The sequence below is a fragment of the Petaurus breviceps genome, unplaced genomic scaffold, assembly GCF_028583685.1.
Source record: "Petaurus breviceps papuanus isolate PSGF00001 unplaced genomic scaffold, PetGlider_PUasm1.0 90977, whole genome shotgun sequence".
Taxonomy (NCBI): domain Eukaryota; kingdom Metazoa; phylum Chordata; class Mammalia; order Diprotodontia; family Petauridae; genus Petaurus; species Petaurus breviceps.
Window position 1 is genome coordinate 15,382,386 of NW_027187391.1, and position 10,832 is coordinate 15,393,217.

At 37.3% G+C, this 10,832-nt stretch overlaps 1 protein-coding gene across 3 annotated transcripts in view; it reads right to left on the reverse strand.

Annotated features, from left to right (window-relative positions):
* Positions 1 to 4,102: 4,102 nt before the first annotated feature.
* Positions 4,103 to 10,832, reverse strand: part of AKAP7 (A-kinase anchoring protein 7) — a 171,881-nt gene continuing 165,151 nt past the window's right edge. For 2 of the 3 annotated variants that reach the window (XM_069077387.1, XM_069077386.1), the window contains one exon: positions 5,789 to 6,678. In XM_069077387.1, the coding sequence (XP_068933488.1) occupies positions 6,479 to 6,678 (200 nt within the window). In that variant the 3' untranslated portion in view covers positions 5,789 to 6,478. Of the gene's footprint in view, positions 5,754 to 5,788; positions 6,679 to 10,832 lie in introns of those variants that run through there. The other variant, XM_069077388.1, reaches the window with a different exon arrangement.

The following is a 10,832-nucleotide window of genomic DNA, read 5'->3' on the forward strand; positions in this document are numbered from 1 at the left end:
ACAGACAGACAGACAGACAGACAGACAGACAGACAGACAGACAGACAGATAGATAGATAGATAGATAGATAGATAGATAGATAGATAGATAGATAGATAGATAGATAGATAGATAGAATTTTAATGCCATATACATCATGGGGGATAATTGTTAACCATGGTGAGTATAGTGGAAAGAATACTGGATTGGAAGTAAATAGAGCTGGCTTCAAGTTCCTGACTCTTGTTTACTCTGCTGTGACCTTGGGCAAATTCCTTCACTTTTCTAAGCCTATGTCCTCCTCATTATATGCTGGGGTTGGTTTAGATGACCTCTATGGTCTTTTCTATATGTAACTCCTATTATGTTAAAAAAAATTATAGGATTTTGAAAATTAATAAGGCCATTATACTCAAAATGGATTTGTGATTTCACTGATTAATGAATCCCTCTAATGATGCCATTCACAACCCATCTATTCTAGCTCATCCTGTGGGACTCCTAACTAGGTTCTCCCAAAAGTTCCCTACCATTAGAGTGTGGAAGGGAGTCGACTTAAAATGTTGGAGGCTCCTCTCAATTTCTTCTGACACACCAAGGACCAGGCCATTTTCTTTTCTGTCTGTAATTCTTTGATGATTAATGCTAATATATTAACTTTAAAATGCAGCCACTTCCAAACCAACCCTTGGTGGATTGTCTGAATTATGGCTTATCTGAGGCAAATCCAGCTTTCAAGTTTATCAGTACTCTCTTTAATTAATTCCTCTGCTGATATCTTAGCTCTCTCTAATTACTGCTATTTTCTATGCAGCATGCATTCCAAATTCTGTGAAGAAATAAATACACATTAAGTGCCCTGGTGGAGGATTTGTGGGAGGACACAGAGATAAGGAGGTATGAACAGGTAATGTCCTGCACCACTAGAAAGGAGTACTCATAGCAATAAGATTGCAGATTCATTACAAATGTAAGGTGCAGTTGTTACTTATATTATGGAATAATGATACCAGTGTAAGGCAGTGTGCCTTAATGGATAGTTTCCCCCCTCTCCTACCTTCCCTATTACTGTGAGGGCAATACCATCCTTCCAGTCCCTCATGTTCACATCCAAGGGGTCATCCTGGACTCCTCATTCTCTTTTATTCCCCCATATCCAAGATGTTGCCAAGGCTTGCGGATCTCACCTTGGCAACATCTCCCGAATATGACCCCTTCCATTCCTCAGATACTGCCACTACTCCAATGCAGGTCCTCATCACCTCATGCCTGGATTATTACAACAGGGTGTTGGTGGGTCTGCCTGCCTCCAGTCTCCACTTTCCAATCTATTCTCCATTCAGTCACTATCGTAATTTTCCTAAAACACAGGAATCCAAAAAACTCCAGTGGCTTGCCTACAGGAGTAAATACAAAATCCTCTGTTTCAAAGCTCTTAAAAACCCACACCCCTCTTCCTACCTTTCTAGTCTTTACATATCTTACTCTTCAATCCAGTGATGCTGGCCTGAACTGACTATTGATCTTGGAATCTAGAGGACCTGAGTTCAAAGTTCTAACACATAATAGCTATGAAACCGGAGGAAGTCAATTAACTTCTCAGTGCCCCAGGAAACATTTTAAAGCTTTAATTGCAAAGTTGCCTCCCTAAAGGGCATTTCCACACTGAGAGTTCCCTCTACCAAAGACATCACAGCTCTCACCCACTCTCCCCAAATTATTATGGAAGTGTTTTGAAACTCAGCAACATGAGAGAGGACTTGAAAAAAATACTTCTATTTAACGTGATGGTTTGGATTTAAAGGGAGTACTGAGCCTATTCCTACACAGAGTGAAAGACATAAGCAAGGAGGGGTAGAGTGAAGAAGGCAGCAAGAATAATTACTTGGTCCACAATTAAAACAAATTTCCTTAGTTTGGCTTCACTAATTTGTTGAAATGAGCTTCCAGGATAACAAACCTAAGCACAACTCATCCTGACCCCTTTAGGGGGATTTTCTTGGCAAAAACCAGAGTGGTTTGCCATTTCCTTCTCCAGCTCCTTTTACAGATGAGGAAACTGAGGCAAACAGGGTCAAGTGACATGCCCAGGGTCACACATCTAGTAAGTATCTAAGGCCAGTTTTAACTCACCTCTGATTCCAGGTCTACTTTATTCTGCTCCATCTATTGCACTCTATCCACTGTGCCACATAACTGCCCCTCAGTTGGAATTAGAAAGGCTATAGATTAAGCATCAGGAGAGGTGAACCTGATGACTCACCAGACAGGTAGAAGATGACAGATAAGGACTGAGAGGAATAGGAGAAAGCATGGAAGCTCGTAGATAGTTGGGACCAATCTTCTCAACTTTATGCACTGGCAGCTTAGCTCAGCACATCTACTTCAGCCTTTGTGACCTTAGGCAAATCCCTTAACTTCTTGACATCTGTCCAGTGGAGATAAAATGTCCATATACTGGGGCGGCTAGGTGGCACAGTGAGCAGAGCACTGGCCCTGAAGTCAGGAGGACCGGGAGTTCAAATCCAGCCTCAGACACTTAACATTTACTAACCATGTGACCTTGGGCAAGTCACTTAACCCCAACTGCCCTTCAAAGAGCAAAAAATTTCCACATAATAATTCCTTCACCCAAATGTGTCAAAGGAGGGATTTTAACCTAAGTTATTATCCTTACTTCCAGGTCACCCATCATTACCCCTTATTTTTCACATGAACAGTTAAGTGGTACAGTGGATAGTCCAGGCCTGGAGTCAGGAGGACCTAAATTAAAATTTGATCTCAGATTCTTACTAGCTATGACCCTGAGCAAGTCACTTAAACCTGTTTGTCTCCATCCCCCATCTGTAAAATGAGCTGGAGAAGGAAATGGCAAACCGCTCCAGTATCTTTGCCAAGAAAACCCCAAATGTTATCACAAAAGTCACATGTCTAAATGACTAAACAAGAACATATTTGAATTCTAGTTGTTTGTTGATGGCACCAGTCTCTGGCTCTGTCTAGTGAAAACCAAGCAACTACTCCACAAATCTGACTCATGTAAAATTGAAGCTGATTATTTTAACCAAACCAAACTTTGTTACTGTTGACCCGTCATAGTTGTTTAGAGAATTGTCTCAATACTCTCTTGTAAACCCAGTATTAGATGGTTATGTGTCAAAAAATACATCTAAGACTTCCAACCCCTTGTGTCTATTTACTAACCTTTCTTTCTTGCTTTTCTTCATGTAGTTCCTTCCTTATGATTCACTAGTAGAAAAGTGGCTGCCCCTTTTCTGATTTTTTCTTGCCTTATGAGGTGTTTTTTCACTTCATGGTACTAGAAATAATGTAATTTCTACTATTGGGCTTGCTTATCCACAAATTTTCAAAAATGTATTCTTTTCTTTTAGTATTCATAGAGATGAATCCTCCTGGGAATGAAAGAAATGGTACCAAGATGTACCAAGTCTGTCATACAACCCAATCCTCTCTTGCGTTTCACTTCTTAATGTGTAAAAGGATTCCAGAGCCTGTCACTAGCATTGCTGCCCAGCTTTTTGAAAGCTCTTGTATCTGAATGAGTAGTTTTTAGGAAAGCAACTCAGTCTCTCATTTAATTCAGTGTTTTTCAGTTAATCCTCTATGGAGTACCTCATGGAAATGCTTTCAAAATGCTATCTAAACCGCAGAAGTATTTCTGCAGTACTTATCACAGTAGTACTGAGGTGCTTTGACAAATGTACTATTTTAGTATGAAGCAAAGCACATAAAAGAAAATGAAGAAAGACACACTGTCAGAGTTCTTGTTTATGGCTTCATTTGTTGAATTTCCCTGATACACAAAAATTATCTCAGAGGAAACCGTTAAGAAACAAGATCTTTACTGTAAGATAGCCCTCCTTGGTTTACTTATCATTCTTCAAAACTCAAAAAAGAGAACAAAAGCTGGTCTTAAAAAGCATTTCCCATATACTACAGAACAATGTGGGAGACTTAGGTTATTATTTTCCAGGAAGGAATAGGATCCTATTTTATTCCTAAATAACACTACTGAAAACACTCCGAGTTCAGCTTGAGGCACATGCATGGTGAGGGGGGGAGTGTTGGGGGAAGGGACAAGGAAATAAAAAAGCAACAAAGGACAAATGATATCTTTATTAGGAGGAATGAAAATGCCTTACATTCATCTATTTAAACAAATGCACTGTCATTCATCCATGGAAAAAGTAGCTAGAACCCATGAGATATGACCCAGAAGGCAATGATTCCATAACTAAACTCTGAATCATTTTTCCTCTGTCACAATTTTCAATCAGCAAGCACACATTTTACAGCCACTGCAGAGTAAATGACTGGGGAACCAACCAGAAACATCTTGGGCAAAAATAGACACAGACACTTTTTAAAACAAGGAACTAGTGCAAAGTGCTTCATGTCATAAAAGACAAGACCCGAAACTAACTTTAAAAAGCAGAAAATAAAAATCTATCTTTATTAAGAAATAAAAAGACAAAATGCATCATTTACTGAGGAACAAGAATACATACTGAGTTTGCTATATCTTTCAAGGACTGGCTACGATAATTACATTTAAAAATGTGTATTCAAGTATCAATACACTATAAGCACAAAAACTGCCAAATTAAAAAAAAATGAACATGATGCATAGGAAAGTTAGATTACTTAAAAAACACTTCATTTGGTTTTCATGTTGAAAAACTAATGCCATGTTAATATGGCAAGCTTTTCCCATAATACTGCATTTTTATCTCTATATATTATTTTTCTGTCTAGAGCTAGAATGTATCTCAGTGATTTGATGGGATGGGAATCTGAATAGATGAGAGCCCAGTGACTGAAAATTAAGAAACTTTACTCAGGGGAATGAATTCCAATATGGTAGAAACAAATTGGCTTAGTTGAAAAGTTTGATGGTTCAGAATCAGCACCCCTAGATAATAAACTGGCACCAATGCCCATGTGTACTGGTTAATTTCTTGCCCAAATATTTGCTTGTTGTCACTTAGATATGCCATGAGCCAATCTGTCACTCTTCCTTAGATAGTACCAATCTTTTGCTTCTCTAGAAGCTGTATCCTTGGTTTCATCCCTATGCAACCTGTCTACAGAAGCTGCTTTGAGAGCAAAACCAAAAGAAGCTAGTTAGTGTGTTTGTTTACGGCATTAAAGAATGAACATAGGACTTGGACAGGCCTGCATGAAATGAGAGTCTTGTGTTTCTAGAAAGAAAAGTTTTATAATTCCATGGTAGGAATAATTATTTCCCCAAGTGAGTAGGAAAAGCCAATCAGTAAATAGAATCATTCCTATTCAGGCGCTTACACAAAGCAGCACTACCACAGGAGTGCACAGTGTGCAGGTCAGATATGCGGGCACATGTTTGTTGGTGTTCTTAGGCTCGTTCAGCTTACATTCTATGTACCGCTATCATCACAAATTACAATCTTTTCTATTCCAGCAGCAGAATAATATGAGGAGAGTAAGTGAGATGTGTTTACCAAAGAGGTATATTAGAGTCTGAAAAGATTTCAGGAAAGAGATGACTTAGAAGCAATTTAGAAAATATGTAAATAAAAAACTGGACATCAATAGGTTTTTTCTTGAGTATTGTTGCTGCTCAGTCTCACTTCAAATAACTGTCTCTTGATTTGAGCCTGGATCTCAGGTTTGGATAAAAGTTCTTTTATCTGTTTGACTTTGGACAACACACCCATCCTTTCTCCAAGCAAAGCTTCCTTAATTAAGTCCATGATTATGGCAGGTTTCTTGCCTATAGGGGGAAAAAAAAAATCACACATTTTTGCACTTCATGAATGTCAATGAAAAACATAAAAGTACAGGACACTGACTTATCAAAACTGAGTTTTTAAAAGCCTTTAAAACAGTCCATATCTTATAGAAAAAGGTAACATCATGTGAAAAAATAGAATTTACATGTTTCTCTTACTGTAAATAACAATAATGGTAGGCAGGCAAGATGATCAGAACAAATGTCAGAAACATTACATACAGGGTGGTTGTACTGATGGTGATCACTTCTACAATGGCCATGATTAACTTAGCACTAGTTGGCTTTGTAATGGCAGAATTTGCGATTTTTGGCCTCAGAACAAGCAGTTAAAAAACCCTGCTGTTCAGCAAGGCAGATGGCATTATATCCACTGATGGTAAGGCCTCTTCCATGGCCATAAATGTAGTGTGCACGGCAAGGACACAAGTCTTGTCCACCTCTCTCATAACATAAAGGCATCCTAGCAAATATGGGTAGGCAGAACTCAAGTCTCTCTTTTTTCATAGCTTCATGTCCCCTCATTCCCAGGATTCAATTTGCTTATAAGAATTGCAAATGCCTCTCCTAGGAAAGTGTACTAGGACAGGGGCCACATTTCAAGGAGACAGACTTTGAAAGCCAGTACAAGGCAAGTCAGTCAAGGCGACTTCATGAATCAAAGCTGGGAGGTGTCTTGTAGGCATTTGTGGCAGGGCGATCAGTTCTCATTTCCTGTTATTATCACTGTTGTTTGTGTCTGGCTGCACAGGGTCTTCCATTTTCACAGGGCTTCCATCCACCTGCCTAGTTTTATTTTGTGTTTCTTCTAAATACTGCTGCACAGCCTTGAGGACGGCATTCTCCACCAGCCTCTTGCTAAGCCTCACCAATTCGGCATCATCTGGTTCTTTTCCATTCTTTTCACCTACATGCCATAATAGATAAGAGAGGTCACTAATATCATATTGCCATAGAAACTGGGCATGCATAGCTGTGACTATCGGTTCAGTCACTTAAAAGCAGATACTGTCCTTCAAACAATTAAACTGGATTTCTACATTCCCAAGTACCAGTTTTGTTTTTCATTTTGTATTTGGTGTTGCAGGGTCCTGGCTCACTTCTTAAAAGGTCAGCTGAAAAGCAATTCATTAGTGCCCAAGAAATGTTCTACCTAGATATGCTGGCCATTTCCTCTCTTTACCTAACTATGTTCTCTTTGTATCCAAAGCCCAATCACTCTAAACCAAGCTCATCTGCCCACCTGGACGCTTCAGTAAGCATTTCGTTATTTCCTATTAAGAAATTAAAAAAAAAAACTGATTGTTTTGCTGTTCCTTGTATACCCTCTTTACCTCTTCCCTGCCCTCACCTCCCATGATCATGTAACTAAAGTTTCCCAGTATTCTAATTACTTGGGGATATTTATTTAAAATACTTGTAGGTTCATTTTTAGTTTTGGTTGTTTGTTTGTTTTATAAATTCTCAATGCTTTCTGGTGAAAAAAGTACTTGGCTAAAGTACAGTTAGGTTCTAAATTGGCTCAGAGAATCATTAGTTTGTTATGAGCTTCTAAAAGGAAGAGTGTTCTTAATCTCATTGTTGTTCCTATAATTTAAGAAATTGCACAATTTAAGAACTGCTCAAGGGCATTTTGGAGCTGCAGTCATGAGTTACTGAATGTTAACATGCCTATAACTTTGACTTCATGGCTGGGGATACTAAAAAAAAGATGAAGAGATGAATTTATCATGCATTTTTCTATGGAAAAAGGTCTAGTCAACAACCTAGAGAGACTAAAGTGAATAGTAAAACTTCCTCAATTCAAGAAAGCAGCAACTTATTTTACTAATTACATGGCACCTGTAGCACTTAAGCCTAGTTCCAGGTTAACAAATCTAAATTGACCTATAGTGTTGAGAGATTATATGGTTAATCCTTATAATATATAGTTTAACTCTCACAATAGCTATAACTAGTTCAAATTCCTCTGGTCATCATGTTGTGGAAAAACTTCCCTTTAAAGACAAACCAAAATATAAAATAGACTCGTGTCTATTTATGAGTCTAAATAGACTCATAGACTCATGTCTCAAAGAACCAAATGTCTTATAAGACTCATATAAGAGAAGGAAGGAAGGAAGGAAGGAAGGAAGGAAGGAAGGAAGGAAGGAAAGAAGAGAGGGAGGAAGGAAGGAAGAGAGGGAGGAAGGAAAAGATGGAGGAAAGGAGAGAGAGAAAGGAAAGGAGAGAGGGAGGAGGGGAGGAGAAAAAGAAGGAAGAGACTAATTTTGGAGGGGGATGATAGTATTGTATAGTAAGATCTATACACGTGAGGAAATATAGAATGGAGGGCGCTAGGCTGATGAATTCAGTAACATAAAGGTTTTGTGGCAGGAATGTCCTACAGGACTAGAAGGAAATGGTGGAATTCAGAAAACAAATCCCAATCCTCCCTAGAAGGCATAATAATGAGAGAATTTCTAAAATCAGGAGATCTGCTAGAACACCCAGTAACTGTCATGGGGCACTGGTATTCTGGAAAAGTCTCTCACAAAGGCAGGTCTGGTTGGTGCAGTATAAATGATCTTGAAGTAGAAATCCTAAGGGGATGTGCCTGCTCTTTCTTACAGTAAAGAAAGAGAAGCCAGGGATAGTCTGAAAGGTAACTAAGATTTGGGGAGAGTAAATTTGAAAGACTTCAGAGAAAGGAGAGATGGAACTGCATGACTTAAAGGATGTAGGAGAAGATAATCAAAGTTATATAGGAAGCTTTCCAGAAAAAAATAATAACTCCAATAAGGAAGACAGATAGAGTTGTCTAAAGAGACCAATATGGATGGACAGGGATTTTTATCAAAGATTTTTTATCAAAATCTAGAGAAGTAATACGGTTTCTAATCTTCATTAGGCTAACCCATAAGCTTTAATTATTCTATAGACTTCTCAGCAGTTACAATTCTAATTAGCTATTGTCAACTATTCATTATCTTTACTACTGGATGGGGCTCAGAGTTATAGCTGGTGTTACCAAAACAGCGGGTTTTTTGCCATTTAAACGCAATACATGGTTACAGCAATATTGTTTTAAGAATGACTTGGAGTGAATAAGTTATTTTGACTCTTATAAATACCCAAATTAACTATAAAGGAACTATAAAGAAGAAAAACACTATCTGCATTCAGAAAAAGAATGATAAATAGAAGAATGTATAGAATAATTTTACATATTTGTGTCCATCTCTAGAGCAGAGTGGAGGAAGGGTAGGAAAAAAAGAGAAAAAAATTTACATGATTTTTTTTTTTTGGTATATTTGAAAGGAATAGCAAGTTGTACATAATAGATCTGGAGTTTCATATACAATCATCTTTTTAAATGTACTATGTTGTGAAAATACATATTAATATTATAATAAATACATAATAATGTAACAAAATAAAAGGGGAGCTCACAATATAAAAGGAGAGACAACATGTAAACAAAATATATACCAGAAAATTTTAATATAATCCCAAAAGAAGGAATTCCATGCAAAGTGCTTCAAAATGTAAGTATTAATAATAATTAATAGCTGTCAATAAACTATATACTTAGTCATTATTTTATTATATCATGCTTTATTATATTTAAAGCAATTTTAAAATTAAATCAATAATTTGCTAATTTTTATTTCATATATTATAAAACACTATTTTTGTTAATTTCATATAAATTATGTATAATAAATTATATACACATATACATGCTATCAGCATCAGTTATTAATAACTGATGATCACATGGTACAAAGCAGCATGTGTCAAAGGAGAGGTTTTGAACCCAAGTCTTTCTGACTCCATGTCCAGCACTATATGAAAAAGCATTGAACACCGAAAAAGAAAGAAAAGTTTTGAGCCCTAGCTCTCTAACTTATTAGCTATATGATCTTGGATTTAATCTCTCTCTGGTCCTCAGTTTTCTCATCTGTAAAGAGAGGAGTAATAATACTTGCCCTTTCTACCCTCACTGGGTTATTTCAAGGATTAACTGAATTAGATAAATACCAGGTATCCCCAAAGTCAGAATGTAGTTTAAAGCTTTAATAACTGACTTTTAGGACACTGTATTGTGAAAGTGCTTTGCAAGATTTAAACCATTCTCCCAGTGCAGATTATTTATATATATATATATTTCTGTTTGGAAGTGGTAACAGGTTTTGTATTTATGAAATTACAAAACCCACAAGATCAGAGAACATTTCTATGCTTTGTGTGCTCAATTATAGTGGGTGTTTATAAAAGCTACTGAATAAAATGTTCAATGACTTTCAGTATTCTAAATTCTGTCTTTTGAACTCAGGTCTCCTGGATTCTAGGTCCAGTGCTCTATCTACTTCATCTATCAAATAATCAAAATAACATGAAGGGCAGAATTATTCCCCCTCCCTTATTCTGAACCAAAGCAATCTAAAATAACTTTAATTTGACCAGGGGAGGGAGTTTCCATATCAGGAATTCCCTATACTAAAAAAAGGGGGAAAACATTGACAGGTCTTTTGACTGCCTTATTGTAATTCTGATTCATTCTGAGTTCAAGGTCCATGAATACTTCCAGAGCTTTTTCAGAAAGGCTATTCTCTAGCCCTTACCAATGTCTCTTGGATTTGTGAAGGTGACTTTCGGGATTCAACTACAGGACTTTTCATTCATCACTATTAAATATCATTATATTAGACGCGGTTCAACATCTTAGACAGTCAAGAGGACAGAGCTCTGAGCTTGGAGATAGGAAGACCCAAGTTCAAATCTGGCCTCAGATAGCTGTGTAACACTGGGCAAGTCATTTAAATCTGTCTGTCTCAGATTCCTCATCTATAAAACAGAGGATAATAACAGCACCTAATGGCTGTTGTGAGAATAAAATGAGGTAATATTTGTAAAGCACTCTATGTTTGTAAAGTACTCATCTTAAAGAGTTATATGTTAGATAAGAGTAGTAGTAGTAGTTGTAGTAGTGGTAGTAGTGGTAGCGATAGTAGTGGCAGTAGTGGTAGAGGTGGTGGTAGTAATGTTAATAGTGGTGGTGGAAATACTGGTGGTAGT